Below are 18,798 nucleotides of genomic sequence, written 5' to 3'. Positions count from 1 at the left end.
ATTTTTTTTTTTTTTTTTTTTTTTTTTTTTTTTTTTTTTTCATAACTTAATATAGAATATTGATATAATGATAAGTAAATTGTTGTTAAATTAGCTGAGGCAAATAAAAAAATATTTGAGTGTATTAAATATTTTTCAATGAAAAAATTGGTAGAAATATAAATAATAAAAGATTTTTTTTTTTTATATTTGCAAATTTTTGAAATAGTATAAAATTTATGAAGTTTTAAATTATTTATTAATAATATTAAATTGAAAATGATCTAATAATAAGAAAACATGGTACATCTATGAATCATCATTGCTCTATTTTATATATTATTACATTGTAGCAACATTTATTAGATATTCTTTAGAAGAATTAATTTTTAAATAATGTATTATATTTTTAAAATATTTAATGATATAAATATATAAAAAAAGTTATTGCATATTTATGTTGATCATAAAATTTTAAATTTATATAAATAATAATTTTAGATATGTTTTAGATAAAATTTAATAAATTTTTTTGATAAATACTTAAAAATGTAAATTACATTTTATATAATTTTTGCATAATTCTCAAATATTGGATATTTTTGTTAATTATTAAAGTTTATGAAAAAAAATGAGATAATAATGTTAATTTAATATGTCACTTTTAAAAATAGAATTTTCTATTTTTTTTTTTTTAAGCTAATAACACAGCAAATATATTTATAATAGATATTATAAAATATGAATTAAAAATATATAAATATTTTAGATAAAAATGTCTTTGATAAATTATTTATTTTTTATGTGTTTTTTCTTTTTTGTCTTTAAAGAATTTTAAACATTTATTTATGAAAAATATATATAAGTATATACATTTTTAATTTAATAATATTATCTTATAATTTATATTTTTATTTTATCTTATTTTATCTTAATAATAAATATGTTTAGAAACATAAGTAAACCTGCATTCGCTTTTAATGTTGTATCAGTTGTAGTTATAATATACTTATTAACAAGTTATAGGAAAAAAAGTCATATACTTGATAAATTATATGATTTGAAGAATTGGTTATTTAATGGACCTTTTTCTTTTTACAAAAAATATATAAAAATAAAATTACCTCCTATAGATAAAAATATAACTATAAATATCAGTGATGAAGAATTAGAAGAAAAATTTTCTCAAACATGTAACGCTGTTAAAATATACAGAAATAAATTGAAATTTGAAGAATGGATATATTTATATGGTTTGTATAAACAAATTACTAATGGTAATATAAAATTAAATAATGATGAAGAAATTGAATGTAATGATTATAATAATAATGAAAATAATAATAATAAAAAAAAAAATGATTTGAAACTAAGTAAAAATGATTATATAGAAAATGAAAAAATAAATTCATGGAAAAATTGTTATGATGTAGATAAAAAGGTATGTAAATTTTTATATGTAGAATTTTTTAACAAATTATTTCCTAATGCTATTGAAAATTTAAACAGTAATTTATCATTCGAGTTTTCAAAGAGTATAAGTAAAATGAAGTCATTAAAAGAAAATAACTATACTGAAGATAACACTGATAATAACTTATGTGATTTGTTATGTCATAATGTTGTATTTTCAAATATAGAATATGTAAAAAAAATATTAGATAGTCATCCACATTTAATAAGTCAAAAAAATTCAGATGGTTTAACTGCTTTACACTACGCCTGTGATAGAGGTCATTTAGAAATTGCTAAACTTCTAGTAGAGAGAGGTGCTGACATAAATATGGAAGATTCTTATGGTGATACAGCATTACATATTGCAGCTTATTCAGATAAAAAAGAAATAATTGATTATTTGACAAGTGTTGGTGCTGATATAGATAAAAAAAATTCAGATGGCCTAACAGTTGGTTCTATATTAAATCAAAAATAAGTTTACATAAAAAAAAAAAAAAAAAAAAAAAAAAAACTAAATGATACATATAAATAAAGAAAAAATTATAATAAAAAAAAAATATATACATATATATATACGGTAAAATATAATTAAATATATATTAAATAAATTTGTTTTATTTATTTTTTTTTTTTTTAATCAAAAGAAAAAAAATTAGAAGAAATAAAAAGAAATATAAATAAAATTATTAACGATGACAAAAAAGATGCTTTTTTGAGTTAAAAAAAAAAAAAAAACAAAAAATTATTTATAGTAGATCATAAAATCATCTACACCCCATGATGTTAAACAAGGGTCAGTTGTCTTTTTTAAAGTGCTTCCTATCAATATATTTAATGTATCTACGATTTTAAGAAAAATAATTATAATAATTAATAAAAATAACATATTTATTTATTTATTTATTTTATTTTATTTTATTTTTTTTTTCATTGAATTTTCCTCTATTCTAAATTTATTACCTGAGGAATGTTGAAATTGTATATCTATTGGAACCTTATATAATTATGATAAAAATATATTATAAGTGATATAATAAAAGTATATATATAAAAAAAATAAATAAGTATAATATTAAAAAACTGAAAAAAAAACATTTTAAAATATATGTATTTTTTATTTTAACTGATAAACGATCTGGATGATTTTGTCCGCAAACATCTATTCCTAAAAGGCAATTCTAAAGAAAAGAAAATAATATAAATAATTCTAAAATGTATAATATATGTTTATGTTACTCCTTCAGGGCATAATTCATGAGATTCTAAAAAATTAAAAAGGAAAGTATAGAATAAATTTTAAATTTTATTTTATTAAAATTTTATGAATATATATATATATATATCTTTTACGTGTCCACATTGTTTTATTATCAACTTGTAAGAATAATGAATCATTATCCCATTTATCAAAAAAATGAACTCTTAATTTTATATTTAATTTTTTATGATATGGCAAGTTATTAATTTTAGTATAAGCTTCAGTAGCTCCAAATTTGCTTTATATGTATATTATAAAAAAAAAAAATATTAATTTATTTTTATATTGTTGTAACAAATATTTAAATATTTCTTTTAATGAATATTTTTTCTTTTTTTCTTTTCATTTTTTGTGTTTTACCATGGTCCACCAAGAAATGAATCAGGAGAATTACGACATGTGCTTATTTCCTTTAAAAGTAATGTTGATAATTGATCATTGTGAATATATATTTCAAAAGAGAAAAAAAAAAAAAAATAAAATAAATGTGAATTGAATGAGGTCACAATTTAATTATTTTTGTAATTTTAATAATAAATAATCAATAAGAAAAAAGTTTAACGATATTTAAGAAATTATTATGTAATAATTTATTTAATTTCTTTATTTTATTTTATAATATTTCATATATATATATATACTTTTATAAATCATATAATACCGAGGGAATCCATGAATTATCATTTACATCAAAAGTATTTAAGTGGAATAATTTCCATTGTTTATTTTCAAAAAATAAAAAATCATTTGTATGTAATTTTCCATAAATATTTAAACTGTTTATAATTGTTTTATTATCTTGAATTTCTAAATATACATTATCTTTACTTGCTATAATGAATGATTCTTTTTCACCATATAAATAAATAGACTTTTTACATTGCTCTGTTTTATCCTCAAAAATTAGTTTATTCGTTTTGATATTATAATTAGAATAAACATAATTAGTAAAAAAAAGTAATATTTCAAGAAAAAATGAAATGTGATAAAATATGTTCATTTTTTTTTTTTTTTTTTTTTTTTTTCTAACATTAGCAATTTATTAGATTAGGGGTATTTTATTGATGATTTTTTTTTTTTCTTATTTTTGTGTCTATTTCTCTTTAAAGTAAAAATAACATATATAGTAAATATTTAATGTGAGTACTTCAAACTAATACTAAATAATATGAAATAAAAAAAAAAAGTGTTAATTTTTTCAGTTCATATTCATCTCAATTTTTCTAGTTATTTTTTCTTAAAATTATTTGTTAGTATATTTTTTAAGTGAAAAAAAAAAATTAATAATCAAAAATTAAAATAAATAGATTATATACGTAAATTAACAAAAAATTCATATTATAATTTATATTCTATAATTTGTATTTTTTATTAAAAATTTAAACTTAAAATTTTTTTTTTTTCTTTTTTTTTATATAAATGCATAAAATAAATTGCTTCATATGTATATACATTTATTCATGTGTAAACAATAAAAATTAAAAGATATAATTTCAATAACATTTGCGTAAATGTACTATATAGTTTGGCTAACTTAATACAAAATTGGTATAAAAAATATTATTAATATGATAGTCGAACACATAAAATGTGAGTGTATAAAATATAGTTTACCAGATGAGGATTCTGAGCCTATAATTACGGCTTCATCAAATGTAGATGATCTACTAGTAGCTGTTATAAATAATAAAAAGAACGTACTTCTATATAAAATAGTAAATAAAGAATTGATTTATTGCGAAACTTTTTATATTGGGGTAAGTTAGAATGATTATACAAAAATAAAAAGTGAACAAAAGATGAACATTTTTATATTAATATTACTTTTAATTTGTTATTCTGTAGAAATAAGTGAATGTATATATTTTATTTTTTTCAAATAATAGAATAGTAACAAAATTATTGGGTTTGAATGGTCTAAAAAAAATGAGTTACTTATAATTACTATTGATATGAAATGTATCATATATATAAGAGATGAAAAAGGAATATGGTCATACAATAATGTAAATATACCAACTGAAGAATTACCTACATGTGCATGTTGGCATCCGTATGCACATTCTTTTGCTATAGGATTTTCATCCGGTGTTATATTTATTTGTTCTAAAAAGAATAAGCAAAAATGGTCCATAAAAAAACTTGTAAATCATACGGGAAGTATTTTATATTTACAATGGAATTCTTCAGGTATATATATATATTTGATATATATAGGTAATTATAATTTTTTTGTACAACAATTAAAATGAATATTTTCTATATTTATGCTTTCATGTCTTACAGTTTATTTTTATTTTATTTTATTTTATTTTTTTTTTTCAAAAGGACTTGTTTTGTCTACTAATTCAGTAGATTCAACATCATTGCTCATTTGTACATTAGATTTATGGGAAGATAATATAGTTAAAAAGCAAAGTATAAAGTAAATTATATTAATAAATTATTTGAATGTATTCTCTTAGTTTTTATATAAATAACTTTATAAAGATACAGAAATTAACTATATCCCTATATTTTTTTTTAAAATCTTAATAGGATATTTGAAAAAATTAAAGAATTTATTACAGAAAAAAATTTAAAAAATTATGATATAATAAATAAGGTAATAGATAATTTTTTTTTTTTTTTTTTTATTATAAATTGATTTTAAAAATAATTTATAATGATTCATTTAGAACAGGTTGAATGTAAAGGGTATATTTTTATTTATGCTACTTTTTCTTTATCAAATGAAAAGGTTGCTATGATTGGTAAGAAAATTAATTTTTTTTTTTTTTAAAAGAATTATTAGTAACTAAATGTTGTATTTATTTTATTATTTTATTTTTACAGCTAATAACTTTGAAAATAATTGTGAAAAACAACAAATTATAATTTTTGATTATTTAAAATCTCCTATTAAAGTTCATTTTATTTCATGGATTGGGCAAACCCTACATAAGTGCTTATTCATAGATGAGGATAAGCTATTAGTTGTATGTTAATAAAATTTTATATATATTCTTTAAATTTAACTGAATTTAATTTAATAATAATTTTATTATATTTTTTTTTTTTTTTTTTTATATGTAGTATGGATATGAATTATTTCCAATTATTATAGAACGTTCAAATGATGAATGGGTTATATCAAAAGTTGTTTTACCTGAATTTACAATTAAAAATTTAACTGTTGATTTTTTTTACGATAAAAAAGATATTCATGATATAGAAAAGGAATATAATGATATGCATGGAAATAAAATTATTGGAGAAATTGTTGCTCATTCAAATCAAATTTTACAAATATCTATGTTAGAATCATATGAATATAAAAAATACACACAATTTATAACGGTATCAAGCGATTTTAATGTGATCGTATGGAGTTTTATTTTATGACCATTGTATGTATTTACCTGAACAAAAAAGAAGATAAAAAAAAAATTTATAAATACGCTTGTATTATTAAAGTGATTTACGAAATACACAAATTTAATTTCATTATTGTTTTTATTACTTTTTTATTTTATTGAATAAATAGTTATATCAATTATATATATATAAACTATAATATAAATATGATACCAAATTTTTAGTATTACATTTTAACAACTAATGAAATCGTGCCAAAAAAAAAATTTTAGCATGTAAAAGTGTATACGTATGCATATATATAGAATTAGTCTTTAAAAAAAAAAAAAAAAAAAGAAAAGAATTATAATAATAAAAAAATATAAAAATAATTAAAAAAAAAAGAAGAAAAAAAGAAGTATTAATATATTTATAAATAATTAAGATATATTTAGGAAAAAATAAAAATAATCAAATATATTTATAATCAAATGATAATAAATTTAAATAGAAGATTGAAATGAAAAATAAAATACTGTAACAAAAGCATGCATGCACACAAAAGTATAACTAAAAAGTAAATCGTTAAAAAAAAAAAAAAAAAATAAATATTTAAGATTAAAATTATGATACAAGTTCTTACTATTTAAAAAATATAATTAAAAGAAAAGTTTAGAAACATTCGAGAACAAGAAAAAAAATTTTATAATTACAAAATTAAAATAATAGTAACAGAATTTTGCACATATTGTGAAAATTGTAAATTAGCAAGACAATATACAACAAATAACATAAAATATCAAAAAAATTATACTCATTTGTATCTTTTGTAATAAATAAAAATAAAATTTCTAATTGATATATATGTCAAGAATTTTCATATAAAATTTTTTTTTATTTAAAATTTATTATAAATATATTATTAATCATTAATTATATTCTTTTTTTTTCTTTTTTTTATTTGGTGAGTTGATTACTTATCTTTTTTTTTTTTTTTTTTTTTTTTTTTTTTGTGAATAGATAATAAATATTACATAATAAGTATATAAATTGTATTAATAAAAAAAAATTTATATCTATATTTAAATCATTTATTCTATAAAATGATGTTTGTAAATGAAAAAAAAATAAAATAAGTTATAAAATACAAATATATATAAGAAAAAAAAAAATGGAAATTCTAAAAGGAAGTATGAGTAAATTTTTTCATAGAAATAGCAAAAATGCATTTAGTTCTGATGATGAAAAACCATTTAGTTCTCTTTTCAGAAGAACAAATGTATCTTTTTATGATGATATTTACACAGAAGCAGTGTTTTTATTAGTATAAAAAAAAAAAAAAAAAAAAAAAAAAAATCGTATATTTAATTTATATATATATATAAATTTTCTTTTTATTTATTTACAATCAGGAAAAAGAATGTCAGCCAATTAACAATACCATGTAAAAATATTAAATATATTTTTTTATTTTATTATAAAGTATATTTTATATTTTTAATTTTTTACTAATTATATTAAATAAAATAATAAATAGGAGGAATTATGAAAAATGTATATCATTTCATGATGATAGAACAATCTTAGATAAACAAAAAAGACAGGTATAGTAAAAAAAATAAAATAAAATAATAGTTATTATGAAAACCTTTATTAAATAATTAACTTATAAATATATATAATACTTTGTTTTTAATTTTATTATTTAATGAATGTACATTTCGTAAAAATACTAAAATGAATTCTTATTAAATAAAATATTCATTATATATAACTATTAAAAAAAATATTTGCTTTTTATTTGTTTATCATAGGAATTTCATAAAATAGATGAAATTATAAATAATATTAATTATTTAGATAGCTTAAAGAAAAAAGTATATAATATTGAATTTCAAAATATTATAGAGCCATTAGGTATATATATCCCCAATAAAAAAACAGAAAATAACAGGCATGCTTCCTCAAAAATAATTAAAGATTTAAATAAAAATAAATTAAAATAAGGAATTAAAGTAAAACAGTACATTAATAATTAATCTTTTTAAATGTATTTTTACAGTGATAGAATAAATGGAAATATTTATAAGGAAAAATTTGAAGTTTTAAAAAAAAAGTATAATGCTCTTAAAGAAAATATAGATAAAAGAATAGATCTGGAACTAATTAAGGTATAATTTTTATAAAATATTTTAAATTTTATAAACATATTAAAATATTTATACATATATATACAAATGTGTAAACATTGATATATTTTTAAGTTTATATAAAAGTGTTTTATATACTTTTCTACTTTCATAACTTAGTCTGGAGCATTTTACAACAAAGAGGATATAAAAGACATTTTTTATATGGCAAGAAAGCAACAATCTGAGATTAATACAAAGAAAAATATTATAAAAGTTCAAAGTACTGTAATAGAAAACATTGTAGAACATAAGTAACCAAAAAAAAAAAAAAAAAAAATTAATATAAAGAAAAATAAAAATATATATAATTTATGTTTTATATATATATATATTTTTTTTTTTCGTAGTAAATTAAACAAAAAAAAACTAAGAATTAATAAAAAGAAAAATCAAAAACTAACAGAAATGTGCAAATTTTATTATGAGCAAAAGTAATAGTTTCAGAAAAAAAAAAAAAAAAAAAAAAAAAAAAAACTATNATAAATTTGTTGATAATTTCTATTATATTGTTTCTTTTTTTTAGTGAAAAGATACAAATGAGATTAAGGAAGATAAAATATACATTCCTTGAATATAGAATAGCTTTAGAAAATATTGTCTCTTGCTGTGAAAGAATAGGAGTAATAAAAAATTAAAAAAAAAATATTGTAAATATGTGTATAAAAATACATTAACATATATAAAAAATATAAAATTTGATAAATATTTTAGGGAGATAAAATTATTTTAATGGATGGAATTAAGTCAGCTAGAGCACAAACAGATTTATCCAATGCTACTAAAATATTGAATATGTAAAATTTTTAAATATAAAAAAATATTAATATTCTAGAACCAAATATAAAAATTTTTTTTAATAAAAATATATATATATATACATGTATATATTAATTTGTTGTTATCAATATATAAAATAGTTTTTACACAATTGTATATTTTTTTTATGTTCTTTTTATAGGAAGAAAATTGAAGAATTGCAGAATAACATAAAATATTGTGAACAACAAATAAATGTACTATTCATATTTATTTATTTAAAAATATATTTATATTTCTAGATTTTTATTATAAGATTAAAGTAAAATATTAAAATTTTTCTTTGTTTATCTTTTTTTCTTTTTTATTTTAAAGAGTTTAAAACACAACTTAAATTGCAAACTAAAGGAATTAAGCAAAGAATCAAAAGAAAAAAATGAAGCTAAGAATGAAACATTATACTATAAAGAAGAATTAACGAAAAATAATAACTTATTAACAGAAGTAATTTAAATTAATGATAGCATATTTTTTTTACTTTTATATGTCTAATAGTATTTTTTTATAAGAATAAATTTTTAAAAATATTTTTATTTGTCATTATTTTAGTAGTTTGGTGATAGTTATTAGTCTTAATTATAATTAATATATTTTTTCAGGTATTAGAAGACTTTCATCGTGTTCTTTCTGATGCTGATAATTTTCTTCATAAAGATGAAAATATAAATGGTTTTAAAAAATTATTTAATAATAGGAAAAAAAAGGTAAATAAATATATTTTAATGATTGTAGATAAAAAAAAAATATATATTTTTCAAAATTAAAATATTGGAGTTTTTCCTTAATTTTCATTTTTTTTTTTTTTTATTTATTTACTCATTAGTATAATGAACTTGTAAAAAAAGCTTCCGAGAGAAATAAAGAATTGAAAAAAAGAGAAAATGAATTGATTTTAGCAAATATAATGAAAAAAAAAGAATTAAAAAAACATGAAGAATACCTAACAATGCAAATAAAAGAGATGAAAAAAAAGGAAGAAGATAATAAGAAGATAGAAGAAGAAAAACTAAAAAATGAAGAGGAAATAGAAAAAAAAATGAAAGAAGAGCAGGAAAAAAAAACAGAAGAACTGAAAGAGCAACAAATAAATGAAGGAACTATCGTAGATAAAAAGATAAGAAAAGTGAAGAAATTAATGGAGGAAAAAAATGTATAGAAAAAAAAATTACACAATTTACTTTTATTTTCTTTTATATAAAAGAGAGCACTTATATATATAATTTTACGTTTATACAGATAGAGAATTTTACATATGAGGAATGTGTAGATATTATATACAAAGCGGTAATTTTAAAAATTACATATATATATATATATATATATAATTTACTGTATTAAAAATTACACCAAAATTTTTATTTTTCGTATGATTTTTGATATATAGAATCTGGCATTAACTGAGAATAAATTAAGCGAATTAAAAAGTAAAGGAGATATAAGCAAAGATGAATTAATTATTTTTATTAAATCAATTGTTCTAAATGAAGAAGAAGCACTTCAAAATATGATTACTTTCTTTGAAATATGGGATGTTCAGGTAAATATAAAAATGTGCATATAAAATAAATAAATTAATAAAGGAATTAATTGATATTAAAAGAAAATAATAAAAATATTTCTCTATAATAATTTTATTTAAATATTCAAATAAATTTATTTACTTCTGTTTTTTTTTTTTTTTTTTTTTATTCTAAATAGAAAACTGGTTACATGCATAAAGATCTACTCTTATTTATTTTAAAACAATTCGGTGACAATTTCACTGAAGAAGAAGCTAACTTTTTACAAAGGTATAAAAAACAATTTTAAAAGTTACATAAACAAAAATAAAAAGTTTTTTCTTTTATTTTTTTTTTTAGAGAATTAAATCTAGCAAATGGATCCAATATATCTTATGTTGATTTGTTGAAAAGGTAAAATGTAAAAATATAAATATAGAAATATGTAAATCTTTTTATTATATTTTTTTTTATTTTATTCAAATAATTATAGGTGGATACATGGGGATGAAAAAGAATTATAAATATTATTTAGAAACATTATTATATGAAATATAAAAAAAATATAAATTAATAAGAAGTTGAACTAAGCACAATAATTTTATGAAATACATTTATTTCATTTATATAAGCTTACTTCCTCTTATTTCTTTTTAAGAAGATTCTTTAATAATTATTAATTTTTTAATATTTTTATCGCAATTTATAATTTTATCTTGATAAAATTTTATAAATACATGCTTGAATTAATAGAGTTTTCTATTATTTAAATATTTCTTATATTAATCAAGTATCGCATGATTTATATTTTTCTTATGTTAATCAAGTTTATTGAGAGTAATCAAAAATTTACAAAAATTTAATAAATTATATGAAGGCATATTCATGCTTTTTTTTTTTTTTTTTTTTTTTAATATTTGTTGCTTCCCATCTGTTATTACCGATTTTGTATGTTATTTATTTTATTTTTTTTTAGTTTTTTTTTTTTTTTTTTTTTTTTTTTTTTTTTTTTTCATTTTTTTTTTTTTTAACTTTTTTTTTTTTTTTTTTTTTTTTTTTTTTTTTTGGTAATCTCTTCATACTTTTTTTTCTTTTTAAATTTTATTATCAAAAAATCTTAAAGAAATTAATATATTTTAAAAAATTAAAAAAATTGAATAATACTTATGTTTTATTATAACTTATTTTATATTAACATATGATACCATAAAAAATAAAAAAGAAAACAAAAATTTATTATTAAATAATAAATTAAATTTAATTTTGTTTTTTTTTTTAAAAAAAAAAAAAAAATTACAAAGATGTAATGATTTTTTTTTCTTCATAATTATATGTATTTGTAATATATTATGCGATATTTTTATCGCGGTCATGTGATTGTTGATTTTTTTCCCGTAAATTTTATTATTTATTTATTATTATAGTTAATATTTCATTATTTATTTTAAAAAATTATTTAGCTAGTTAAAATGGGGGGTAGTAAAAATGATAATTTGTATGTTATGAAAGGAGGAGGAATAAGTAAGTGTGCAAAAGGAAATAAAGCAAATGGAGAAAGTAATAATAAAATATTTGGAAAAAATTTAGCTAGTTCAAAAAATAAAGAAAAAATTAATGTAAATAAAAATTCAAAAGGAAGTAATAATAAAATAAGAACTGCAGGGAAAGTTATAAACACTATATCAAAATTTAATGATTCCTATGCATTAATATTTCCGAATGCATTACCAGTAAAACAAATTTTGTGGGGATTAGATCCCTTAAATAAAGTATGGAGATATTGCTCTATTGTTTATGCAAGACCAAAAAATAAAAATTTAAATGATATAAATTTAATATTTCCTTTAAATATAAACAAAAGTGAAATTATAAATAAAATTAATAATGAATTAAATAATAATAATAATACATTAAAAGAAAGTGATTATGATTATTATGTTCATTGGGAAAAGTTTGATAGAAGATTAGATTGCTGGCTACCTTATGAAAATTTAAGATTATTAGACAAGGAGCCAGATGATGGTCTTCCACTTATAAAGGATACCGAAAGTGTTTCTGACCATGAACATGCAGGGATTGATAAGGAGTATTTAAGAGAGCATGAAGAAAATACTAAATTAAAAACTATAAATCAAATCAAATTTGGAAAATATTTAATTGATACATGGTATTTTTCTCCTTACCCAAAAGAATATCAAAATATTGATGTTTTATATATATGTGAATTTTGTTTGTCTTTCTATAAAGAAGAAAAAGAAATGATTCGTCATACAGAAAAATGTGAAATTAGACATCCCCCTGGTAATGAAATATATAGAAATGATAAAATATCTATTTTTGAGATAGATGGGAACTATTTTAGAATATATTGTGAAAATTTATGTTTTTTATCAAAATTATTTCTTGATCATAAAACATTGAAGCATAGAGTTAATTTATTTTTATTTTATGTTATAACTGAATATGATGAATATGGCTATCATATAACTGGATACTTTTCTAAAGAAAAATATTCCAAGAATAACGTTTCATGTATACTTACCTTACCACAACATCAAAAAAAGGGTTATGGAAAATTTCTGATTAATTTTAGTTATTTTTTATCTCAAACAGAAAAAAGAACAGGTACACCTGAAAGACCACTTTCTGATTTAGGTGTGGCTTCATATATGGCTTATTGGTATGAAACATTATTAAAAGTTTTAGTTAATTATGAACAATTATCAATCCATGAGCTATCGGAAATTACTAGTATTGAAACAAATGATATAATTTCTTGCTTAGAAGAGAAAGAAATTCTTAAAAATATATCAAATGGAGAATATTTTTATTATATTAATCCAAAACAGTTAGAATTTATTCTTAGCAAAATTAATCAAAAAAATAGTGAATTATGTAGAAATAAATTACATTGGGTATCTTATGATTATTACCTAGCTTTATATGAATAAAAAAAAAAAAAAAATTAAGATAAAAATATAAAATTTGTTTACATGTTATTTTATTTGTTTATTATCAGCTTAAATTCTATCTTTACAAAATAATATAGGACATAATATATATACTAATTTTTAAGTGAATACATATATACAATTTTTCAATATTCTAGAATTATGCTTTTTTTTGTAAAATTATTTATTTTTTAAAAAGTTTTATATGATTAATATATTTTTTTTTTTTTTTTTACATAATTCTATTGCTTTATTTTTGTAACAATAGAAATTTTTTTTTTTTAAAGTTTTTAAAATAATTGTATTAACTTTATTTTTTATTTTGTAGGATATCGTTTAATTTTTTTTTTTTTTTTTTTTTATATTCTCTAATCATAATCATAAATTTTTAATATATTTTTTTTATAATATGGAAATATAAATTGCAAAATTATATTTCCTTTAATTATTAAGAATACATATAAGTAGACTTTAAAAAAATTGCATATTATTAAAAAGGAAATGATAAATAAAAAATGCATTAAAAATAAACGAAACAAATTAGGTTTTCAAGTATGCATTTCTCGCAATTTTTAATTTTTGTTTTTTAATATAAATAATAAGGATATAATTAAAAAGATAAAATAAGTTTTGTATATATAACTAAAAAAAAAAAAAAAGAAAAAAAAAAAAAATGTATATATAAAATTAAGCTAAATATGAATTAAATAAATAGAATAAGGTAAAATTAAAAAAAAAAATTGAATAAATTAAATGGAGAAAGTAAAGGAAATAAAATGTGAAATATGAAATAAATTGAAATGTTTATGAAGTTTTACAATATTATAAAAAATAATTTTTACATAAAACGAGATTATTTTCCTATTTCTTTTTGTTTTTTTTCTTTTTTTTTTTCTTTTTTTTTCTTTTTTTTTTCCTTTTTTTCTTTCTTTTTTTTTTTCTTTTCTTCCTTTTTAACCCTTTTTAGTTCTTTTCTTTTTAATATGTCAATTTCTTTTTCTTCTCCCTCTTCGTCTATTTTTTTTTTTATTTCTTCAGTTTCATTGTTTTTTTCTTCCCCTTCATTTATATCCTCTCTCTTTATTTTCTCTTTTTTTTCTTTCTTTTTTTCTTTTTTTTTTTTCTTTTTTTCTTTTTTTTCTTTTTTTTCTTTTTTCTTTTCTTTTTTTTTCAACTCTTTTTTAACTTTTTTTAGATCTTTATCTTTTTCCATGGTACTAATTTCCTTTTGATATATTTGTTCTGCTTCGTTTATATAATCAATGTTTTTGGAAAGTTTAACTCCTTTTATCATGTGTAAAATTTTATGTTCTAGTTGTTTTTTAAAAGTGAGACCATAAGAATTAGTAGGGTAATCTGAAAAAGAATCAATTCTTGCAGCCATAGCACTTTTACATGACAGATATCTAGACATTCTTCCTTTTAATGCCAAGGGTGTTTTAGAAATATAAGAAGAGTTATATAAAATTCCATATTTAGGAGTTTTCTTATTTCCTTTTAATGAATTGAAAAGGGCTTTTTCTGATCCAAAAATTTGAATACTACTAGATGGACATTTAGCTAAATTTACTAAAGAACCAGCATGACTAATTAAACGAGCACTTAAAGTATTACCTAATAGTTCTTTAAGGTTTGGAGAGACAATATTTAATTTTTTGTCTAAATAATTCCATAGTATATTTCTTGTGTTTGATAAATTTATAACTTCTTTTGAAAAATTTATTATATTATTTAAATCTTCTTCTGTTAATTCTTGACCAATAGACAAATTAGCAACTTTAGATATATTTTCTGTCATTTCTTCATTTTGTGTTATTTCATTTATTTTTTCTTTGTTATTTTCAAAATCAAAATTTTCTTTTATTTTTATTAAATTAACTAATTTACAATACATGCATACATCTGTAACAATTTTTTTCAATTCAGGGAAATGCCAGCTATACCATTCAATAACTCTCATACTAAAAAGGTTTATGTTTTTATCTAATGATTCAATAGTTGCTATGCTGTTTATAATCGATTTATCTTGTTTTCGTGGATCTAATTTTAATTTAGATCTTGAATAGCTATGACCTAATCCTATATTGAAGTTTTTTATATCAATATCAATATTATTTACATAAGTAGATATTTTTTTTAAATAAAATTGCCTACATGCCCTAAATAATTCTAATATATTATTATTATGGATTACATTAAAACCAATATTAGATAAAAATTTTCCTAAGTTAAGATCTGTTACTCCTAATTCATATTTATTTTTATTATTTGGCAAATTTTGTTCTAAAAAATTTAAAAGAAATTCTGTTGCCTTTCCTTCATTTATGTTGATTAAATTATCAAGTGCTCTTTCAGCTGTTTCAAAAGAGATAAAAGAGCAAAAATGAACTATCTGATGAAATATATCTGGATCTAATATTTTTTTTTCTATATTTTCATTAGTCCCTATCTGTTCCCATTCTTCTACTTTTAGCAAAAAATAACCAGCTGAACATTCAAATAATAAATATAATTTTTTCATTTCAAAAAAAAAAAAAAAAAAAAAAAAAAATATGAATTGAATCCTGATATTAAAAATCCTTTTTATATATTTGTATTACATAATACAAATATATATATTTATAGAAGATGTAATTTTTTTTTTTTTAAAAACAAAAGTAAATGAATTAAAAATAACAATAAAATATTCAAAAATCTACTATATATTTTCAAATAGAATCCTACAAAATTTTAAATGTTAAAAAATTTAAGTCTATATTTATTAAAAAATTTTACAAAAGTTATAAAATTTTTAAATAAAAAATAATTATGTATCCTCAATTCTTATTAAATTAATAAATTAAAAATACAACAATTCATAACATTATACATATAAAATATATAAATATATATAAGTAAATATTAATTTATAAAACTTTAAAATATTTATTAAACTTGAATTTTTTTAAAAAAAAAAAAAAAAAATAGAGTAAAAAAAAATATATTCACAAATTTTGCAGAATTTTTTTTTTTTTTTTTTTTTTTTTTTTTTGCAGCAAAGAAAAATATATACATGGGTAGAAAAAAAAAAAAAAATATTTTTTATTTTTTTTTAGATTTTTAGTATTTCATTATTTTCTTTTTATTATTTTTTATAATATTTTTATTTTTTTTAATTTTGATATTATCTGTCATTTTTATTAAATGTTTTAACTTAATTTTTACTTTTTTACATATTTTAGTTTCACTTTCAAATAAACTATTCATTCATTTTATTTATAACATTATGAGTATATATATATATTATATATTTAATTATTCATAAGGCATAAAAATTTAAGAAAATTTTTTTTTTTCAGAAATTTTATAAGATATATTTTTTTTTTTTATTTAAAGATAAAATTATAAAAAATCTTACTATAGCAATATATTATTATATTTTCATATTTATAAATTTCATACATATTAACTCTGATAATAAATATATTTTCAATGAGAATTCACAAATAGTACATAATTATGAACGATTAACTTTTTACAAAAAAGTAATAATAAAACTGTAATGGTTAATATTTTTAGTATTAGATAATAAGTTATCTACATAATCTTCTTTTATGTGTGAATAAAAGGAAAGCCTTTTAGTTAATTCAAAAAAAAAAAAAAAAAAAAGAAAAAAGAAAGAAAAAAAACTTTTTCTTAAGATTTAATGCTTCCTTTTATATATTGTGTAATTTCTTATATTATTTATAGAACACACAATATTTAGGTACAGTGCATACTTTTTTTAATTTTAAAATGTTTTTTCTTTTATTTTTTCGAAAGTTAAATTATTAGACGAAAAAATTTATTTTATTAATTTAGTCAGAATTTTTTTTTTTCAAGTGAAATACGAAAGTTTTTTTTTTTTTTTTTTTTTATTGTAACTAAGAATATTAGCTAATTTATGAAATAAATATTAACACATCATATTTTAAGTTAAAACAGAAAATTAGCTTTAAAAAAAAAAAAAAAAAAAAAAAAAAAAAAAGATAATGAATACACGTATAGATTATTTAAAAGTGTAATAAAAATTTTCGAAAAGTTCATAAGGGGGGAAAAAAAAAAAAAGAAATTATAATTTATGTTATAAAACGTTATTTAGTTAAATATATTAATTAGTTATTTGTATTGAATAGAAAAAAGAAAAAATGAAAAAAGAAAAAAATTGTTATTATATAACTCCAAAAGGAAGACAAAAATGTTTCAAAAATATTAAATTGATAACTTTTGATCTTGATCATACAATATGGAATATTGAGGCTTTATTGAATTATGCAGATAATGAATGCTATAAATATATGCGAAAAAATTATAAGAGATTATATGACTATTTATTGAAAGAATATGAATTATCTATTACAAAATTAGTAAAACAATTATTGGAGAAAAATCATGATTTTACTAAAGATGGAGTTCAAATTCTCACTAGAATTAGAATTGATGCCTTAAAATATCTTGCTAAACAAACTAATTATGATGAAATCAAATTTGCTTCGGAAATACAGCAGTTATGGAATAAAAAAAAAAATGACGTTCATTTATTTATAAGTCCGGGAACATTGGAATATTTACGAGAATTAAAAAATAGGGGGTACATTTTGGGTGCAATTACAAATGGTGACTCTGATGTTAACGGGATAAAATTTCTAAATGAAATATTTTCTTTTGTTATTAGGTCAATGGATTATAATTGCGCTAAACCAAGTATTGAAATATTTAATGTGGCTGAAAATTTACTTAAAGAAAGAAATATAAAATTCGATGTTGAAGAGTGGTTACACGTAGGTGATGATGTTTGTACAGATGTAATGGGTGCTAAAAATAAAAATATTAATTGCGCTTGGATAACAACATTTAGAGATGGAAGAGAAGTTTCAGAGAATGAGTGGTATTCATATCTAAAATTAAAACTTGAAAAAAATAATGAATCAACATTAACTGAATATGATCCATATGCAGATGGGTTATTTTCTAGATTTAAAAAAAAAGATATAATTTTACCTTATGACTATATAGATATTGAAATACGTCATTGTCGTGATTTAGACAAAATATTGCTATGAATCTTTTTAATTTTTAAAAAGGTGACAATTTTTTTTTTATTATGATTCTTCATTTTTTTTAAAATACAAAAAGTATTCTTCTTTTCTTCTTATTCTTAAATAATTTTTATACTAATTATATATATTATTTCTTTAATATTATAATTTGAAGATTTTTCTTATAAATTTGGTATAAATTTCTTTGTGGCATTTCAATATAATTTTTCTTGCATTTTCTTTTAATTAATT

General features: G+C 17.9%; 7 protein-coding genes across 7 annotated transcripts; 5 read left to right on the top strand and 2 right to left on the bottom strand.

Annotated features, from left to right (window-relative positions):
- Positions 1-922: 922 nt before the first annotated feature.
- Positions 923-1,912, top strand: PGAL8A_00345600 (acyl-CoA-binding protein, putative; the record flags this gene model as incomplete). Its single annotated transcript, XM_028672496.1, has 1 exon — positions 923-1,912. One exon carries the CDS (start codon positions 923-925, stop codon positions 1,910-1,912), a length of 990 nt encoding a protein of 329 aa, XP_028529043.1.
- A 267-nt stretch (positions 1,913-2,179) lies between these two features.
- PGAL8A_00345500 (conserved Plasmodium protein, unknown function) lies at positions 2,180-3,695 on the bottom strand (the record flags this gene model as incomplete). Its single annotated transcript, XM_028672495.1, has 7 exons — positions 2,180-2,277; positions 2,398-2,431; positions 2,562-2,615; positions 2,674-2,699; positions 2,788-2,933; positions 3,056-3,105; positions 3,357-3,695. The coding sequence occupies 7 exons, from the start codon at positions 3,693-3,695 to the stop codon at positions 2,180-2,182; spliced, it is 747 nt and encodes a 248-aa protein (XP_028529042.1).
- A 568-nt stretch (positions 3,696-4,263) lies between these two features.
- On the top strand, positions 4,264-6,079 carry PGAL8A_00345400 (conserved Plasmodium protein, unknown function; the record flags this gene model as incomplete). Its single annotated transcript, XM_028672494.1, has 7 exons — positions 4,264-4,452; positions 4,582-4,885; positions 5,024-5,120; positions 5,234-5,300; positions 5,379-5,448; positions 5,531-5,673; positions 5,771-6,079. 7 exons carry the CDS (start codon positions 4,264-4,266, stop codon positions 6,077-6,079), a joined length of 1,179 nt encoding a protein of 392 aa, XP_028529041.1.
- A 1,123-nt stretch (positions 6,080-7,202) lies between these two features.
- MLC-B (myosin light chain B, putative) lies at positions 7,203-11,062 on the top strand (the record flags this gene model as incomplete). Its single annotated transcript, XM_028672493.1, has 18 exons — positions 7,203-7,355; positions 7,444-7,475; positions 7,569-7,635; positions 7,846-7,985; positions 8,094-8,202; positions 8,341-8,474; positions 8,571-8,654; positions 8,747-8,843; positions 8,935-9,017; positions 9,182-9,236; positions 9,355-9,483; positions 9,639-9,743; positions 9,863-10,189; positions 10,276-10,323; positions 10,424-10,576; positions 10,738-10,829; positions 10,899-10,952; positions 11,032-11,062. 18 exons carry the CDS (start codon positions 7,203-7,205, stop codon positions 11,060-11,062), a joined length of 1,893 nt encoding a protein of 630 aa, XP_028529040.1.
- A 945-nt stretch (positions 11,063-12,007) lies between these two features.
- On the top strand, positions 12,008-13,489 carry MYST (histone acetyltransferase, putative; the record flags this gene model as incomplete). Its single annotated transcript, XM_028672492.1, has 1 exon — positions 12,008-13,489. The coding sequence occupies one exon, from the start codon at positions 12,008-12,010 to the stop codon at positions 13,487-13,489; it is 1,482 nt and encodes a 493-aa protein (XP_028529039.1).
- Positions 13,490-14,342: 853 nt separating this feature from the next.
- On the bottom strand, positions 14,343-16,010 carry PGAL8A_00345100 (box C/D snoRNP rRNA 2'-O-methylation factor, putative; the record flags this gene model as incomplete). The annotated part of the gene is made up of 1 exon (XM_028672491.1): positions 14,343-16,010. One exon carries the CDS (start codon positions 16,008-16,010, stop codon positions 14,343-14,345), a length of 1,668 nt encoding a protein of 555 aa, XP_028529038.1.
- A 1,645-nt stretch (positions 16,011-17,655) lies between these two features.
- Positions 17,656-18,570, top strand: PGAL8A_00345000 (haloacid dehalogenase-like hydrolase, putative; the record flags this gene model as incomplete). Its single annotated transcript, XM_028672490.1, has 1 exon — positions 17,656-18,570. The coding sequence occupies one exon, from the start codon at positions 17,656-17,658 to the stop codon at positions 18,568-18,570; it is 915 nt and encodes a 304-aa protein (XP_028529037.1).
- Between the last annotated feature and the right edge of the window lie 228 nt (positions 18,571-18,798).

Source organism: Plasmodium gallinaceum (genome assembly GCF_900005855.1).
Source record: "Plasmodium gallinaceum strain 8A genome assembly, contig: PGAL8A_v1_98, whole genome shotgun sequence".
Classification (NCBI taxonomy): domain Eukaryota; phylum Apicomplexa; class Aconoidasida; order Haemosporida; family Plasmodiidae; genus Plasmodium; species Plasmodium gallinaceum.
Note: the sequence above shows the minus strand (reverse complement) of the source record. Positions and strands in the feature narration are given on the sequence as shown.